At 35.1% G+C, this 20,867-nt stretch overlaps 1 protein-coding gene across 1 annotated transcript in view; it reads right to left on the bottom strand.

Moving 5' to 3' along the window:
- The window catches only part of LOC144468260 (uncharacterized), a 31,990-nt gene extending 14,391 nt beyond the window's left edge, over positions 1-17,599 (bottom strand). Inside the window, exon 1 of the mRNA XM_078177591.1 lies at positions 17,153-17,599. Coding sequence (XP_078033717.1) covers positions 17,153-17,219 — 67 coding nt within the window. The 5' untranslated portion in view covers positions 17,220-17,599. The remainder of the gene's footprint in view (positions 1-17,152) is intronic.
- Between the last annotated feature and the right edge of the window lie 3,268 nt (positions 17,600-20,867).

Below are 20,867 nucleotides of genomic sequence, written 5' to 3'. Positions count from 1 at the left end.
TTTTCTGAAACAAAATGCAATTTTAAAAAAATTATAACTCGTTTTATTTTTTAAATAAATAAATATTATATTTACGAGAATAAGGTCTATATGCATCATCTATTTCCACTTCGCGATATATATTATTAAACGAAAAATGTTGCTCTTCCTCTTTTATACTTTATTCAATTTATTTTCGTCTCATTTATAGACAAATAAATCGAGAATGAGTTCATTTAAGTTAAAAACGAGAGTTGCGTCATGCCCGTGGTTCTCGAGACAACCTCTGTGCACTCGTAAGAGATTTGAGTACGTCAACAAACATGACGAAGAATGAAAAGTTGCGAGGCGAGGTGGTCGAAGGAGGTCTGACTATACGCACGGTTCCATCACTACTTAAATAGAGGAGAGTTGACACATGGCCCGTGCCATAAATGTAAATCGTATTACAATTGGAGTACGGTTTTCAAGAGCAAGGTCAAAGGTAGCATTGTAAATAATCAAAAATGCATTGTAGTCATTGTCGTAAATTTTGTATATAAAACGATTTAAGGATACTCTCTATACATATACTATACTAATATAGTATAGTATGAAGATATATTTAGATTGTGTAAATATATGTAGACTCCTAAAACTTACGCTTTTAACAGAAGGGTCTTTAATAATGTCAACATTATTTCCATAATTATATAACAATTTTCATTGGCGCTTCAGAGGCGCCACTCGACCGCAAATACACGATAAACAAATAAATCACGTAGGGTTCGCGCCTAAAACCTTTCCGTAAAGTTCCGCCTGGAAAGAGGTTCAAATAGAGGTAGAAAAAAAAGAAATTCAACTGTTTACGCTGACGTTAGTGAGAATGGAAAAAGACAGAGCAGAAAATGAAGAAAAATGAAGGAAGATTTGAACCGAGAGGTAATCCAGATTTGAAAGAAAAAAATTGCAGAAGCAACAGGAGAAAAATAGAAATGAAGAATGAAAGGATGACTAAGATAAGGACTATTGTTGTTTCGTACAGATATTTCAGTTCGTGAGCATGATTACGAGCCAAATGAGAATTAAAAAAGAATTTAATTTATGCAGTTTCCTTGTATGAACTAACTTCTATGTTTCTACTGTCATAATATCGTTAAATAAATATTTCGACATAAAACAATTAGGTGCCTTACATGATATAATTTCACCACATCAAAATGTTGTGTACCTTTTAACTCTTATATTCCGACAATGCATCAATTTTCATGAAAATACTGTTTCGCGCAAGACATGCTCATACTTTGAAAAAATTATTAAAATGCTAATATACGAATTCCTATTAGCATGACGGTAAACAGCCGCATATATTCAGAGTGCAAAAATTAATAATCACGTAATTCAAGACTCAAAGGGTTGAAATTATGACGTGACCCAATTGCGTGGAATATACTGTATACCTATCTAGTGCCCAGTCAAATATTTGTCTAATAATGACCGTGCAAACCTACTGTAATGTGTTAGCCTGCCGTCATCGTGTAGAGACCGATGATTAAAATTTATTTACGAACCATGACCAAATAAACTATATCAACAAGTATATATATTTTGTATATATGCATATAAAATATTTATATATCGTATATGAGCCGTTTATTTTGAAAGTGGCCTAACTCCATTTGTCAATTTTTTCCGGTTGCCATGGTAACATGTACAACTTCATGTTATTTACCAGTAAAGCATTTCAGGTTGCTTATATTCCGAGTAAATACGATAATTCTTGACACATAAGTTTTCAGAGTTAGTTCAATAATTGAACCGTGTTGTTTGAAAGTGGCCTAACTCCATTTATACTTAAATCAAGATAATATATTCACTATCGGTAATGTTTGGAGGCAGTGATTAAGGCAATTTTAATTAATTAGTATTTAACAAGTTAACCTCAGTTTTTGGACAATTGCGTTAGTTGAATAACAGTACCGTTTAATTAATATAAAACTTAAAATTTAATATTAAATTTTAGAAATTATTTCACCCATGGGGAAGAACGGAACAAGACCATTTAGTTCAGATAGCGAAGAAGAAATAGTAACTAATGCAAAAAGCATTACCGTATCCCAGGTTGACTGCCTCAGTAGCATATTGCAAACGCAATGTGTATGTTTTAAATTTAGGTATTCATAATTTTCAAAACGATAATGTTTACATGTACTTTGGGATGAAACTATTGTATCCAGAGGTGCTCAAGAAATTGTTTCATGCATCCTAAAATATGTTAAAAATTTAAGAAGTGAAAGACACATTATAGTTTACAGTGACATGTGCGCCGGGCAATATAGAAATATTAAAGTAACTTTAATGTGGTTAAAAATTGTCCAAACTTTGGAAAATAACGTGGAAATCATGGATCACAAATGTTTAATATCAGGACATTCGTTTTTACCAAATGATAGAGATTTTGGCGTGGTAGAAATGTCATTAAAAAAAAAGAATAATTTACTGTTCGTTCCCCAAGATTATTACAAGATTATAAAAAAGTGTCGGAAAGGTAATAACTTTATTGTAAATTAAATGAGACAAGAAGATTTTGTATCAACAAATGATTAGAAGACACAATTTTCAAAAGGGTAAAGAATTCTGATGGAGAATCAATAAACTGGTTAAAAATATGTTGAATTCGTTTTGTTAGAAATAAACCGTATAAAATTTTCTATAAGACATCATGAATGAGAATGAAAATTTTAAAGTCCTGGATTTATTACCACGTCGGAGTGGACCAAGAAACTTCGAAAATATTGTATTGACACCACTGTATAAAAATATCAGATAAATTACAGCAGCAAATTTCGAGGACATAATTGATCTATTACGACATATACCACCGGAACATCATGATTTCTTCAAATCCCTTTCACACACACAAAATGTAGATGAGTAGTAAATTCTTTTGTAATTCTATGTTTTTTATGTTTTGTACGTTATGTAATTAAAAAATGTTTTGAATTGCATAAACTATATGTTTCCGAAGTGTTTTAAAGATATGTAAAATAAATTACGTATTGTTTTTTTTAATTTGAAGCATTTTAAATTATGTTAAATGGACTTGGGCACCTTCAAATTTTATAATGAATCTGGATGTTAATTTTGAAAGTGGCCTAACTCCATTCTTGATAAGAATTGCATATTATTTACTTAATAATTGCCACTATTTTAATAGGAACTATAAATTGAACACCCTTGGATACACTTAAGCAGTATGACTCATCAGTATCCTATACGTACATTTTTAAATTCATTGAAACGCGAACCCTCAAATATCTCGATTTGAAGATAAATGGAGTTAGGCTACTTTCAAAATAAACGGTTCATATATAAAAACTTACCAAATTGTAATATCACAGGACAATTTTTGAAAATACTACAAATAAAATCATCGCGCATATGGATTAAACGTTGCCAGGAACGATGCAGCACTAAATAACGCTACTTTCATAAAGGAAATAAAATCCAACAAGAAATGGCACAGTTGTTTTATTCCTTTTTTTGTTACGGCGCAGCGTACGTATGTTTTTACTCCGCCTCCGTTAATTACGTTTAAGTGCAGATCGCAAAATGCTTCTTATATGTGTCACACCATTTACGCTATGGCACATAATGCAAACAAGAAGAGGAAGAAACCAGCTTTTTTCGATGCTCGTAAAAGCAACCGTGTTTGAAAATACTAATTGAAGCAAACATTAAGGGCCTCGATCGTGATCAGATGACGTAGCTTACAAGTAGACCGTGAATTTTCTTCATTTGTGAACGCAGTGAAAAAATATGACAAATTATCCACCGACGATGTTTTCATAATTTTTTGGAATATACAACTTTCCATTTTGACTGTAAATGACCTCTAAATATTAAAAAACATATTATATGCGTGCATTTTAAAAGAGGCAGTTGACCTTTATAACTCGGGAAACTCGTGGATAGAAAGAAAATAATTTACGTACACTTTGCAGCTGTTCTGAAACCGTGTAAATTTTTTTGCTTAAACTTTTTTACAACTTCTTTTTTATGCAATTCTGTTAGCGTAGCATGATAATTCAAAGTCCTATTAATACGCTCCCGTTGAGTAAAGTATTAAGCAATTATATTGAGAGAAATTAATTTCTAAAAATGGATGACTGTATCACTCAGATTTTGAAATTCGGCACTTACAGCATTTTCTTACAAGGTCTCTTCGATTGCCATTTTCAAACATCCTGTGTTTTGTTACGTTTATAGAAAAAACATCAAAAGCAATTTAATAAAACCATGAACAAAACGTGATCGCATTTTCAATCTCGCGAACGTATAGAGGCTAACTAAATAATCCTAAGTAATTATATTGTTAACCCTTAGCACTCGAGGCTATGTTGCCTGTTACTCTGAAATAATATTCCCAGCTTATAGTGTTTCCATTCTACGCAACAAAGTGCACTTTTATGCACACGAGATTAATTCTTGTGACTCGTAGCAACAATCTCGCTTTCAACAATATTTTTAGAATGAAACTTTGTTGCTATATGAATGATTTTGGAACATGATAGATCAATTTTAGTGGCGCCTCTCGGAGTCGCCGCTCGAGTGCAAAGGGTTGAAACAGGATATAAAGATGAACGTAGAATTGTGTCACTCAAACGGTGAAATTCAGCACCGCCTAGTATTTTTCACTGTTGACGGTTTTCATTCTTGGCCCTCGGTTCGCGCGTATTTCCGCGGAGAGCATTCACATCCACCGCAACCGCGGTCCATGTCCGCGACGAAAATCGCATTACCCGCTATTACCGTGCGAGCGAATTAATGTCAAATGAGAAATATAACGTGGAATGTCTGAAGTGTCACGCGGATACGGGCAACTCGGCCTTGCTTCGCCGGGGCTTTACACGGAGGCTTGCATACGGCAAGGATTCAAGACACGGAAAGACAGAAAGAGAGAAAGGAGAATGGCAGAGCCGATACCATGCATAGGAAAGAGATGAAGAAAATTCCTCGGGCTCCATTCAATTTCACTTTATACCTCGAATAACCGCCGCCCCGCTTTCCACGTCCTTCTGCTGCTCGGCGAAGGCTCTTACTCTGCCTGGTAGAACGGCTTTCAAAGATAACGAGAGATTTTTCCACCTCGCTTCGGCGAGAAGGACATTTAAATTCGCGCTAATAACCGGCGAAGGTCAAAAGTCGGTTGATAGGCACCGCAACACACGCCCGGCACTCTTCAGATGTCTCGCGGAGGTTTTCGTTCGTGGCCCAGTTACGTCGGAGAAAGCATCGCGCCGCTTAGAACTGTTTGCAACTTTTCATGTTCCTCCGCCACCGCTGCGGCTTTATCCCTTTCGCCGTTAATTCCATTGTTACCGCGGCGTTATATGCCGTCGTCGTTACGATCGCCACGCTGCGCCCATTATACCCCATCTTTCTTTTTTTTAAAGGAACCCGACTGGGATTACCGAGACCCGACCGGGATTGGTTGGCACAGCCTGCAATTTTTCGTAACTCTTTTCTTATTTTCAGCAGTTACGAACATTCGGTCAAAAAAGTTCACCCCTTTGAAACCCGGTAACTGTTTTAACTCTTTGGGGCATGGCGGGATTAAAAATGTCCGACCTGTTTAATGTACGGTAATGCGTGATGGGACCATTTCAATCGCATTCTATAAATTCAGTTGGATTATTATTTGTTTATGTTTTTATAGGTTTTCAATAAAATGATACCAATCTTGTTTTATCACAAACGCGACAAAATTTCTGTGCCAGACGTGCCTATTTCTTTCCTGAAATCCTGTGCCTCAAAGAGTTAAAATTACACTAAATATCCTGAATATTCTTCAGATGATAGAGGGACTAGTACCATATACTAGGTAATGATTATAATGCTGCCCTTTAAATTTTACCATAATTTTGAATAACAAACAAAAATAAAGAAACCTTAAAAAAGAAAATTTAAATAACGCCTTTCATTGATCTTGATAACTTATATGCATGCTAAAGATTAATCACATCAAGAAAGTCTTTATAAGAGTCTGAATGTAAATTATTGTTTTTTTTTGCATTTTCATATAAACACTTTACCGACCGATAGTCTATAAATCGACTTTTACCTCTGATTGGTAGCCTGTGAATGGGTTGTCATGATAATCAATAATTACGTATCTATTATTGATATAAATGTGTTAGACTGTATAATATTATATAATATTACAATATTACATTATTGTTATACAATTTTTTTAGATATTAGGCTTCTTTCGCAATTAATAAAATAAATAGAATCAAAATAGAAACATAACCGTAACATCGAGCTAAATTTTCACGACCAAATGACCGGTCGGTAAAGTGTTAATTATTATATCTATTTCGCGAATCTTTATGCATGACAATACATAGTGAAACAGACTGTCTGTACATAAACTGAATGTCCTTATTTCCTTACAAAAGAATATCATTGACAAACAAGAACACCAGGATTTTCTAATGTCGCAGTATTTCATATTAAGTGAGTTTTGTATTAACGCAACTGATCCTAATTTGCAGAAACGAATGAAAATGTTACGACGTATGAAAAAAGATATATTGTGCAATAGTGAATTGTTGTATAAAATAGATTTCCTTAATACACGTCTTCAAATCCGTTAAATTTTAATTTAAATGGATTAACCGTACAGATTATTTAAACTTTTTGTCAGAAATCTCGCGGAAGGGGTGACATACAGTCAGTCGCATAAGTATTCGTACTCTCATTGCTCATAAGAGAAATCTGTTGAAATCAAGGGATGCATGTAAAATTTTGCAATAAACCTTTTATTTTCAGTGAACAAATGTATGAAGTTTATTTATACCAAATTGTACAAAATTGATTTACTAATAACAAAAATATATTGATTTTACCCCTGGTAGTACGAAATAACAGCCCACAAAAGTATTCGTACTATTCCTAGCAGAGTCGATTTTGTTTTGTTACACAGTCATTTGACATCGAAAATAATTTCCACAGTTGACAGTCGGTTGGGTGAATGCCAACAAAGTAGTCTAGTTGGGAACTTTGTCAGAATAACATCAATAATCAGAAATGAGTCGAAAGAAGTTCGAGACTACTCCAGAAGAGCGTAAAATAATTTTTAAATTACACCAAGAAGGCAAAAGTTATGTTGAGATAGCAAAAGTAGTAGACAGAAGTAAATCGAATATTCAATTCATCATTAAACGGATAAAAGCAAGTGGTAGTTTGTTAAATAACACACGTACTAGAAGACCAAAGATTTTAACAGTTCGAGAAAGAAATACAGTTATACGTGGAGTGTAAAAAATTCTGAAATTAGTGCGCCTAAGTTAGCTACAATATGTAACAACATGTTCAATAAGTAGGTTTCTGCTGAAACTTGTCGAAGAATATTGAGAAGTGAAAATTTTCATGGTCGAACACCGAGGAAGAAGCCCTTCATTGATAAAATTAACAGGACAAAGAGATTAGCATTTGCGAAGGAGTACATAAATCAATGTAATACCTTTTGGAAGAAAGTTATTTTCTCAGATGAGTCGAAATTTAATATTTTTGAATGTGACGGAAGAGGAAAAGTTTGGAGAAAGCCTAATACAGAACTAGAATTAAAAAATGTACAACCCACTGTAATGCACGGCGGATGCTCCGTGATGGTGTGGAGCTGCATGGCGGCATCCGAAGTGGGCAAACTTGTCTTTATCGATGGAATTTTGGATAAGATAAAGTATAAAAATATACTCGAAGAAAATCTGCGCTCAAGTGCGATTAAACTTGATCTGGAAGATGACTACTATTTTCAACGCGACAACGACCCGAAGCATACTGCTCAGATTGTTCGTGAGTCGATACTTCATCACGTTTCCCATTTTTTACATACACCTCCTCAGAGTCCAGATACAAATCCTATAGAAAATTTATGGGCGGAAATAGATAAAAGACTGCACGAGCATGAAATTTTCAATATACAAATGCTAAAAAACAGTATTTTGGAAGTTTGGAATAGTATTGTATCAAATATCGCATTAAAACTGGTAGAAATTATGCCAAATCGATTAAACGATGTAATAAGGCATAAAGGTGGACTCACTAAATACTAGAAATTTAATATAAAGTAAAAAAGCTACTCTAATATGTGATTTTTTTATAAAATCTACACTTGTACGAATACTTTTGTGGACTGTTATTACGTCCTACGAGGAGTAAAATCAATATATTTTTGTTATTAGTTAATCAATTTTGTTATAATTTGATAAAAGTAAACTTTATACATGTGTTCATTCATAACATCGTCCCTTGAATTCAACAAATTTCTCTTATAAGTAATGAAGGTACGAATACTAATGGGTCTGACTGTAAATTGTTATAAGGAAAGAAACGTTTAACAAATCTATTCTTGCAGTGATCAAAAAACGGTAGACGCGACCGTATTTTTATAAATTCTTCACTGACTGTATCCGATAATCCGTCCTAAAATATGATAACTGATAGACCTGACGTGCGCTATCAGTCATTTAAACTGTCCACCAGAATCGTCCCCGACTGATGACATTTGGGGGCTTAAAGCCAAGCTTGACAGCTATGACGGCCGTCAGTGTAACTGACTCAACGCTCTTCTTTGGGAAAGCAGTCGGTATAATAAGCCAGCATAGAATACGAGGGGCCGACGAAGAAGAACGGTTAACGCGGCTACATAACGTTCATTAGATAACAAATAATTACACGGAATAAAGCTCTCGTGCGATTAAAGGATCGCTCCCAAAAAAGAAATCTTGCTTTAAACATTCTATTCTGTACCCACCTGAAACTCTCAAAGACGCTTACCAGAGATAACGAAGAGACACTTTTTGTTCTGCTGGACGGTAAAAGATTCGGGTTTACGCTGGTAAATTCTAGCTGGTCCGGTAAAAGGGAATCGACAGGAGAAAGTGGAAATCGGGACTTATTCGCGGCAGAAACAATGACCTTATCTAATTAATAACTCGTATTTAATTGTGTTGAGGTTGCCATATCGTTTTCAGTTTTTGGTCTAGTTTGCGATTTCCAAATTAAATTAAATGTATCGGATTGAACTAGACTATGCTCAAAATATGTATTTATTCCATTAATAAGTACTGCATATAGACTCTTATTGACTAAGCTCTGAACAAATCAAACATCGTTCCATAATTTAATGAAACTTAATATAGCATTATTTAACTTTTGGTTCGCTAAAACGAGTACTGAACAAAATACCATTTTTATTGATTTTCACGACCTTTCAATTCTCCTACACCAAAATGGTGGCAGTAAAGTTGCGAACAAATTAAACGTTATTAAGTCCTTAACGTTCATGCCCGCGTCTGACGCGTTAACGTGACAAAGAACAGTTTGACACCATAAAAACTTTATTAAATTCCAAGCTATATTTTATTTTTTATAAAATATAATCGAGTAACATGAATGGGCTGATGCCATTCAAGTGAACAAAATTTTTTAAATTGATTCTCAGTTCTGGAACAACATATATACATAGATGAATTATTGCGCGTTAACACAATCTTTACTGATCTAATTTAGAATTAAAATTATGAAAGGTGTTTATTGCCCCTTTTGGTAAAATCAGTGTTACATTGGAATCATTGAAATGTTAAAAGGTGTGTTTTTTTCACTTTGATAAAATCGTCATTAAAGGATTAAGATTGGCATAAGCATGAAAAGATTCTCACTGATATGAGCTTTAAGTTAGCATCTATAAAATAGTCGTCGCACGAGTCTTCTATGTGTATACAGTCAATGAAAAAAGTATTCCTACACCGAATTTTAGATTTTTGACAAATTGTCGATATTAGGACTGTTACAATTTTGTAAAAATGAGTCATAACATCCAAGTTGTCCCATAAGTTTCTTCCGCGCTACGTTATGAGTGACTCTAAGTGGCTGTATTTATATAAATATGCAGGTTTATCTCTTAACCGTTTATGGAATCGGTTTCAGTCGTCCCAGAGCTCTTTCAAAGTACGTTTCGTTGGTGACAAAGTCTCTTTTAAAATTTTTTCTGCACCGTTCAATATGGAGAGCCAAAAGAAGCATTTGCGGCATGTTATGCTTCATTGCTTTAAAAAAGGCAATAGTGCAAAGGACACTGCAGACGAGATTTGCACCGTTTACGGGAGCGGTACTACGACTATTATGACCGTCCGCAATTGGTTTAAAAAATTTAGAGCTGGCAATTTCGTGTTGAAAGATGAAGACCGCAGCGGCCGCCCAACAACGACGGATACGGACATTATCAAGACTGTGCTCATTGAAAATCCGCGATATAGTGTGCGTGAGATAGTGGATGCCACTAATATTCCCAAGATAACGGTACATAATCATTTAATCAAGATGAGATATGCGAATCGATATGAAGTTTGGGTTCCACACCTATTGACGGAGACCGGCCTTAACAACCGAGTCTGTATGTGCGATTTGCTTCTCCAGCGACATGAAAGAGATCCTTTCTTAAAGAGGCTTGTCACTGGAGGCGAGACTTGGATTTTATACCTAAATGTACATCGAAAACGAACTTGGTATAAGGAAAATAGACCTTCAACTGTTGCGAAGCCTGGAGTTCATCCGAAGAAGGTTCTTTTGTGCATTTGGTGGGACTGGAAAGGTGTAGTGTACTACGAGCCCCTACCTCAAGGCGATACGATCAATGTTGACAAATATTGCAATCAACTGGATCAATTAAAAAGCCGCCATAGCAGAAAAACGGCCAGAATTGGCGAACCGACGAGGCGACGTTTTCCATCACAACAACGCAAGACCGCATGTTGCGTTGGTCGTAATGCAAAAATCATTACAGTTTGATTGGGACGTTCTACCTCAGCTTCCTCCCCAGACCTTGCTCCATCCAATTATTACTTGTTCCTCTCCTTAAAAAATTCTCCCCGTGATAAATCTTTCAAATCCATAAGCGAAACAAAAACACACCTAGATGAATATTTTGCAAATAAGCTTCAACAATTTTGGAAAGGGGATATAATGAGGCTTCCTGAGAGATGGATGAAGGTTAGAGAACAGAACGGTTCATATATAACATAATGCATCCACCTTAAACAACAAATATCTTGTATTCATTTCGCATCAAAAAAAGGGAAGAAACTTATTGGACACGCTAATATTTTTCGCAAATAAATTAACCACGGTTTAAAAGATCGAAGTTTTTACTTCGCGATGATCTATCAAAACTTGACGTACTTTTTTTAATCATTTTATAAAACAGAAAAGAGAAACAGGTTTAGTAATGTAGAATCTCCATGAACCTTGTGTTACTGTATAGTAGGTAGTATACAATATCTTTCAGTCGAAGCTGAACAGAATAATCGAGAAAAATATACATTAAAATTGAAGGGGTCATTATAAAGGGAACGCTTCAGTTCTCGAATTTATTTTAGAATTCGTGGTGACGAAAATGCCGACAATTTGCCGGAAATCAAAAATACGTGAATACTTTATACGCTGCCTGTACATACGTACATACATCGATCCTGCATCGGTTCTATAACTGTTACGTATCAGTTGTGTACTGCTCCGAATAATATAACAGTTCTGCATTGGTCCGATATAAATAATAAATCTTGAATACGACGATGTCCGTTTATTAATTTAAACCAGTGCTGTAGTTTCTATAGTCTCTGTTCGAATTTCAAATATCCATGAAAAATGAAAGTCTCTTTTCACGTTGAAAGAATCGAACCAGAAGATAGTACAATAGAGCCGATACAATAACAATTCCGTAACCATAATCGTAACCTGTATAAACTGAAGACTTTTTCATCAGTGACTGTTATGGCGCCGCTGCGATTCTTTAGAACTGTTTCAGATCGAATCTTTGTACGTCGGTTAACATACCGTTCGCGTAACATAAATGTATCCTTTAAAATTCATTTCTTATCGTCTGGACTACCTTTTCTTTACCATAACTTAGTGAGTACTGAAAATAATTAGTGGTAAGAAGATAATTACTTAGAGACAAGTGTTCAATTGGCTGAATTATGTTAACCGCAGATCTTCATTTATATTGCAGTCTGTTTTATGACAAACAGTATTAGTAAAATATTCCTTCCGTATAGTGGAAGATTTCCAGAAATATTTTCAATGAAAGTAATATTGCAAAGCGTTCATTTCTAATGGATTAATTTCAGATACAATTTTTCTGTAGAATTCTTATTTTTAATATTTTCACACGTAAGACATTTTACACCTATTTATTATTATCGGACATCATCCATGCTGAAGAGGTGAAAACATCCCATTAATGTACTTTTTATCCTAAACTTCAAGGGTTACTTTCACCCTTTCAACTTCGACGATGGCCGATAAAATGGAATATGTGTCAAACATTTTTCTGAAACATTTATCTTCATATGGATTAATTAATCCAATCCACCTTATTCTTACTAACTCAAATACCCTCTATAATCGCATATTTTTTTTTATGGATCTTTACTATCTTTCAAAAGACAATTACGAATGATTATAAATTAGAGTTATTTTTCTTTAACCCCTTGCACTATAATAATGAGTCAGACTCGTGGTGAAGATTTTATGCAAGCTCTACTAAATATGAATATTATTAATTCCTTCTACATCGAACTAAAAATAAATTCTTCTGTCATCAAAGTACAGAAACTAAGGTAAATAAAGACAATTCTGGAAACAAAAATTGTCTGGTCCGATTAGGAAAATTATTAAGTACGAATAAATGCTAATCGTCGCAGCATGAAACGAGCGATAGTGCAAGGGGGGTGAATAATGTGTTTATAAACACGTCCCTTTGTCATTATGTATAGTATGTTTGCTTTTCTTTTCATGTATAATTTCATGTAAAAGGACTACGGTCCGTTTACAAATAAATTAATAATAGTAATAATAGTAAATCTTTGATAACATCTCTAAAATAAAAATATACAACGCAATATACATATTAACACAATATACACATTAATGCAAATGCGAAACCGGCTGTCCGATTGCTTTGGAATTTTCGCACATCAGTTTTTACTACTTCCAAACAAATTGTTGACACTTATAGTTAATCGTACCAATGCTCACGAGTGTTACAACAATGAAACAATGCCGCCGATAATCAAGAAAGAAACGATAATAATCGGAGACCATTGCGTCAACCTGTTCGCGGTTTTTAACACGTTCCGTGCCACGTGTACCACTGGTGGTACACGCTTAACCTCTTAGGCACGGCGGAACTTTACGCGGGGCTGTTTCTCAGTACGGCATTTGTTCAACGCGAATTACATGTAAATGATACGGCACTGCAATGTGTGACGGATATAATGCTGTTCTTTACACGAGTACATTGGAATGAAGCGTTTGCTAATTAAATTATAATTTTTCTTAAAGATATGATACACGCATTTTAACTTTAACAATTTATTTTTCCCAACCGCGAAAGCCACTATAGCGGTGCTCAGTGCCTAAGAGGTTAAATGGCTATTCAATGCGTTAAAAGATATTTGATAACAAGTTAGAATAGATCCATAATAAGTCTGCTTAATAGCCATACTGACTATAATTGATAAATAAATAATATATTGATTTTTCAATTGACCAGAATGAAGAGTCAACGAAATACAGCTCGACACGGAACGTGTTAACCACTTATCCATACTGTGATTCGACGCATTGCCAAGCCGCTGTGAAACTGATACTGCGCGAACGTTACCAGAATTCTTGTTGTCAGAAAGAAGCTCCCATCGGGGAAATTTATGATAAGCCTTAGGATTCGCTCGCAGAAATCTTAGAACATGTCAGGATTCCTGTCTCGATTCCGTGTCCATGAAAAATAAAGAAACTTCAACGGATGTCAGAGAAGAATGGCTCGGCAGGACGCGAAGCGATATCTTTCCCGATGTTCGTCCCGGGTCTACACCGGTAACCGCTTATTCGAGAGAAGGATTCTTTCCGCTACGACCGAAAATGTACCGTGCCGTGGAACTAAGCACCTTATCTACGATGCACAGACGGCACCGTTGAATTTGCGCCGCGGACGATTCGCGTGAGAAACGAAAAACGTTGTGTCTGACACTGGAGCTCGCCTTCCTGCATTACCTATTTTTATTAATGCCGGTGCGCTGAATAACGTATGCCCCGCTTGGCAAGAAAGGCTGCTGAATTTTAACAACAAGCAGGAATAAGGCCGATTATACGAAAGAAAAGTAATGCTCGACTTTTCGTTTCCCTGCAATTTCACTATTTCCATGGGAGTTGTCGGGTCGAGCAACGTATGGTCCATCAGGCTGTATTGTATATGAATGTTAACACTTAACCTATAAATAAGTTAACAGATTGCGTACGGCGCTCTGCTCGCGTGACAAAAAGTTGACATTCATTTTTTTGCTAACCATTTGTTAAGAGGATACGCAAAACTTCGTTACCCTGGTAACATAACAAGAAAGTCTATATTTAGTTCCTTAAATCGTCGATTGAGTCGAAAAAACCTGAAAACGAGATATCCCGTTTCCTGACCATAACGTTCGAATTGCTAAAGACGAGAAATCTCGTCTCCCGCACGCAATGTGTTAACCTAACTTAACGGTAACCTATAAATCGGCTTTTCACCACGTACGATAACCTGTGAATCGCTTGTTATGGTAACCAACAATTTAACATCTATTATTGAAATAAACGTGTTAAATTGTCCTACCGTAAGCCTCGATATTATTATATAATTTTTTAAATAACAAATATCTATCGCGATTAATAAAATTAATCAAATTAAAATAGAGACGAAAATGTAACATTCACCTCTTAGGCACGACGCACACCACTATAGTGGCTTTCGTGAATGTTTCGTGCTTTACTCAATTGTTTTATTAATTTTTAAAATAAACAATTAAAGTGAAAGTGTGTATATACAATACATTATGAAAAGAATATATGTAATTAATACTATATATAGATATACGAAACAAAATATATATTAAGAGAAAATGGTAATTTAGTTACGATAAACTTTATCTGCGCAAAATCCTGCCGTGCCTAAGAGGTTAAGCTAAATTTTTACGGCCAATTGCTCGGTCGCTAAAGCGTTGATAATAAGTGCAGGTAACTTCAACTACAATCGAGAAAACCAAAAAGTGGTGTTCGATTTTTCGCATCCGTGAATTTTATCTATTTTTACTAATGCTGCGACACTGAATGACACATGCTCCACATGGTAGGAAATGCTACTGAATATTAACAACATGCAAGCAGGTAAATTCAGTTGTTGCGTAGACCAAAAGTTATCTCCGATTTTCAGGTAAAAAATCACTGCAAACGGTTTTGAATAGCGGATTTCGATATTTATAAAAATATTTCTAAATAATAACTTCAAAATTTTTACAGCATTTTCATCCACACCCGGCAGTTTTAACTTAGCGATTTTAATCAGCAGACATGTTGAATTTAATATAATAAACTTTTAAATATGAGAAGCTTTTAAATTGCACATTGAATTTTCTATTTTCATGACATACACGCATTGTATATATCGTATGTTTTTCCTTAAAAAAATTTTCTTCAATAATATTTCCTAATCTACAATATACATAAAATTATAAATTAATATCTTTAGTTATAACAATTAGACTGTATTTATTCGCTCAAACGTTGGCACGAAAACTGTAGGCCCATAAAACATTTGCTTCTCTTAACAACCAAAGTAGCGTTGGGTATATATATATCTTAGATTTATAAAATGCATATTTACAATTAAAGTGTAGAATATTTTTTAGCTAAAAGCAATGAAAACTATAGCATATACTAACACACGGAATATTGGAAAGTTTAATACTGCCTACAATTAGTACTTCGTTTAATTAATTATTTTATACAATTGAACACGCTATAAATCCATCAATATCCATGGTTCAGTGATTTTACGTGCACAGAGAACCAAAAGATCATACTGTTAACAGGTTGATTTATTACCGATTTTCCGCGACTCGGGAGAAAGGAGAATTTCCGTCTCGCAATTTTCCAATTTCCCGTCACGTATTCAGCGAGCGCGTTGCTAGAAGACCGTCACTCAATATGAATTTTTCCATTTTATGCAATGTTGTCTCGCAGAAAAAATATACCAACGTGACCGTAATAAATTTCTCAGAACAATTGTCATTCATTTTTATTGTCATTGGTTAATCCCGCCGTCGCAATATTACACGCCAATGTATTTAATTGGCAATAAAAGTTCTCTATATTGAATTGTTTCACGATTCAATTTATGTAAATCAGAACGTACTGTTCCAAGTGAATTTAAAAATTTTCGAGCGCACAAACAGACCCAGAAAATTCAATAATATTCGCACTACGAACAAATTTTACACACCCATGTTTCCTTTTGCTTTCTCCTGATTCCTCAGCCTGTCTCTTTGATCACCTTCCTGTAGATTTAATTAACACGTTGATTGCCAAATTACCATCACCCAGAAGATTCAACAAGGTCACAGCAATCTGGTTAATTAAACCGAAATAATTTCTCCCAAAAAGTTTAATTTTCTTCGTTATATCACAGCAAAAATAAATCTCCATTACTTCCGAAAGAATAACAACAATATTTTTTCTTTAATAAATAAATATTATTATTATATATTATTTATATAATAATAATAATTATTATTACTATTATTATTACGACATGGTAAGTAATAATTGGTGACCAGAATCTGGTGTCGATTAACTCTCGCCTGCTGACGATGAAATCAGTGCTGGAACCGCACCGTTAAAATACATCTCTCGCAGGAACCGTCTCGCCCCAAATCACGCAGTGTCAATTCACAGGCGAAACATCTTAACTCCTGGCGTTCGAAACTTTCGTTTCGAGGGCATTCAAACGGTCTGCTATTATTTGTCAAATGTAAACCGAGGAACAATAAGAGTGCGTCCGAATTGTGGGGCGGCAGTGTTGACACTGTTTGCGGCGAAAACAAAAGCCTGACCATCAAAGCAGCAAAGATGGTGGTGTTGCTATTGCAGAATTAATGGCTGTGATAAGGCTTCGAAGTGGCGAACCGAGAGACACTAAGAGATACAGAGAGACAGAAGCGAGCGAGAGAGAGAGAGACGAGGAGAAAGTAAGAGAGAGAAGAATAGAGAGAGCCAGAGAGAGAGAGAGAGAGAGAGAAGAACGTTCATCAGGACTCACCAGCACGAGTACCAGCGACGTGATACTGCAGCCAGGCGATGATAGCGAGCAACGACGAACTTCTCATGGTTTTTTCCTCCACTCAAACGGTCGCACAATAACCCCGTAAGAAAAACCGATTCGCGATGAAAACGCACGTGCGAGCAACTCACACAATTATCGCGACCACTGTCCTCGGCCTGTGAGGACAGGACCGCCCGGTGAACGTTGCTCCTGATAAGAGCGTTCGCTGTCGTTGCTAACGAGAGCTACGAATGTTCATAGAGCGACGACGAAACGGAATGACGGTCCTGCAAGCTCAAGTGAATTCCGGTTGAGAGTTCATGATCGGCGGAGAACGGACAATTACACCGTCTCGCCTACAATCCCTGATAACGACTGAAACACGGTACGTCGTCGAAAGCACCCTTGCGAATCCTCCCGCGAGACAGAGTTTCTGCGCGTGCGCGAGACAGCTGGCCAATCGGACGCCACCGTGCTGCCACCCTTAACCTGTTAAACGAGCGATAATCATAAAAACCCTGTAAACATGTTTAAAGATGAATAGAAATATGCCCTGGTACGACCTGTCTCTTATAGACTCGAGCACGATGCAATGTTCTGGTAACAGTGGTATAGGCAAAAATTATGGAATGATCGTCTGGCAGGGCTAGAGAACGTGAGTGGACGCGTACAAATAGATGTGCACGAAGAAGTCGCGCAAAACCGGAAGGCAAGCGGCATGTTGAATTTATACCATTTCTCAGTTACGAAAAGAAATAATTACTCGTCGCGTTACAGTTTTTATACGAACGTGTGGCACAGAGTTGGATACAGTTCAAGTAAATGTATTTGTAAAGTCCACGTTTAACCTCTTAGGCACGGCTGGATTTTGCGCAAATAAAGTTTTTCATAATTAAATTACCATTTTTTCTTAATATGTATTTTTTTCGTATATCTATATATAGTATTAATTACATATATATTCTTTTCTTAGTGTATTGCAGATATACACTTTCACTTTAATCGTTTACTTTAATAATTAATAAAACGATTGAGTAAAGCACGAAACATTCACGAAAGCCATTATAGTGGCCCGCCATGCCTAAGAGGTTAAAATAGTATACTCGTTGATAAGAAAGTAAATAGTTATTTCAAGTTGATTAATGTTTACAAATATTTGTTTGTATAGTGATCAATTGATTCGAATGATTTTAAATGGTGAAGAACAAACTGACACAGATTTTAAATATAAATGTGCTGGTCCGAAAGGATTCATCATCCACCAGGCAATGGCTCGAAAAAATCAACTGAGATTCATCTTTTTATTTTTTCCTATTATTACTGCAACATTCTGATAAAAATACTCTCAATAATACCGCATTGTGAGCATACCATGTATTTTTAAACATTTTGGTTTTGTTTATATATTTTCAATTTCTTTTAAAACTGCAATAGAATATTTGCATTTCGTCAATGATGCACAGTTATAAAGAATCAAAATTACAAATAGGCTAAGTTTTAAGTATGACAAAATCTATTTTGACGAGTCTGGCTCGTCATAGAGATTTCTATTAATATCGTGTTAAGTATAAATATTATTCCGTTCTTTTATGCCGGAATAAAATTCTGTCTTCTTGTCATCAGTATTTAACCATTTAAGTAAACGTAGACAAACGGAATAAATATTTTTCCTTTTCCATCTAAGAAATTATTATAATAGAAAAAGTGTTCGTCCTTGTAACTATGAAGAAAATAGTACGGCAAGGGGTTACTTACTATGATTGAAAGAAGATGTTTGAGGTACGCGTATGGTCATAATAGCTGTCCTCTTCTCTTATATATGTACTGCAAGTCTGAATGATGCGCGGGGGGTGGTCAGCTCTTACGACTATTAACGTCTACCTTCGAGACTATACCATATTTCAGACTTGCAATATTGGACTGGAAGGGACAGTTACTGCGACTATCAACATATTTCAGATATGTTCCCCCGAAAAATAATACATTTTACCTTAACTGTATTGTTTCACTCATAAGTAAATTAAAAGGTCATTAAAAGTTCACAATTTTCTTATCTGCTATGATAACAAACTGAAATTAGATATGAAATTAAAAAAAGAAACAGAACAATTAGTACCCAACAAATCAAAATTCCTATAAAACAGAATACTGGCACGTAGACAATGACTGTTTTTTACGAAAGCAAAACAATAAAATATTATATATTATAAACAATAAATTATCATTAATATAAATAATTATTTATTAATGTTAGAGACGTTTTTCTCTAAAATGTGTTTTAAATGAATGTGTTTACTTGAAGTTTAAAACAGAAATTATTGAAATGTTATCATATAATTTGTTCTGTAACAAATCACTTATAGGTTAGATACGGATCAAAAATGTTTGCTTCCGGGCATAGGGTACGTTCAGGAACGTATCAGAAACAGATTCCCTTGTCAGCATTCGTTTTCTTGCATACAAAACGTTCCTTCTTTACCTTCGCTTAAGATTCGTCTCTTATTTACTTGGACTATCAACGTGCACCTGCGCATTTAAAAAGATGTGTATAGTTTGTACTCACAACGCACAATCACACATAGTTTATTATTTATGTATGTATACATGTACGTATACATGTATGTATGCATGTTTGTACATATGTATACATGTATGTATGCATGTTTGTATACATGTATACATGTATGTATGCATGTTTGTATATATGTATACATGTATGTATGCATGTTTGTATAGATGATACATGTATTTATCCATGCATATGTATGCATGTATATGCCAGCTTTAGAATGTTGAGAAATGTTTACTGAAAACGGAAGCGATAAATTTACGAAGGTCCGCGATGATATCAATCCTCGAAAGCCAACATCTTGTTAGTGTTCCCTTGTAATTAATTCAGAACACGAGCCTCCTGTAATATGCGAACGATAAAATGATAAAATGTTTATATAATTCGAGTAGATAATCCATGACACGGACGGAATTACCTTGTTTTCAAATTACAGATAGACGAGTGTTACTACAATCGTTTCCGTGTAGATACCGCATAATTGCATGAACGTTGATTTAACTTTTATGTACACGATTCGAGAGCTATGAAGTCGTACAAGCTTTAAAATATTTTAAAGCACTTAAATACATGCGAGTATAGTCCAGTTAAATAGAAATAGAAAAATAGATTTTTCAAACCTAATCTTTCCGAACTGTTTACATTCCTTTAGCATAAATACTGACAAATGAAACATTGAATTAAATATCTTACCTATATATAATATCATTATATTGTTGTACATGCAATTAGCAAAGAATTGCAATTTGTCACTTATAGACAGTTTGCGCCAGCCTCTTTGTTTTCCAATTCGACCTACTTTTCTCACGTTGTTTCGCATATCCTGCTGTTTGTTAGTCTTTGCACGAGCCACGACTTTATATTTCCTAGAACAGACATAAGGTTATTTGAAGGGGAAGAGATCGGTGGAGACTCACGGTCGCAGAACGTCAGGAAGAGAGATAGAGAGGACAAGAAAGGATGAAAAGAGAGAGTCAAGGACGCTGAGACAAGTTCAATGTAGGCAGCGCTTTTAAAAGACTCCTTGTATTTCTTTACATGTTCCCTCAGTACCAAATTATTTATAGACGCCATCTGACTACAATTCATATAATTGCTAGACACCTATGCACGTTGTAGCTGATTCTGGCTTAATAAAACGCT

The sequence above is a fragment of the Augochlora pura genome, chromosome 1, assembly GCF_028453695.1.
Source record: "Augochlora pura isolate Apur16 chromosome 1, APUR_v2.2.1, whole genome shotgun sequence".
Classification (NCBI taxonomy): Eukaryota; Metazoa; Arthropoda; class Insecta; order Hymenoptera; family Halictidae; genus Augochlora; species Augochlora pura.
Note: the sequence above shows the minus strand (reverse complement) of the source record. Positions and strands in the feature narration are given on the sequence as shown.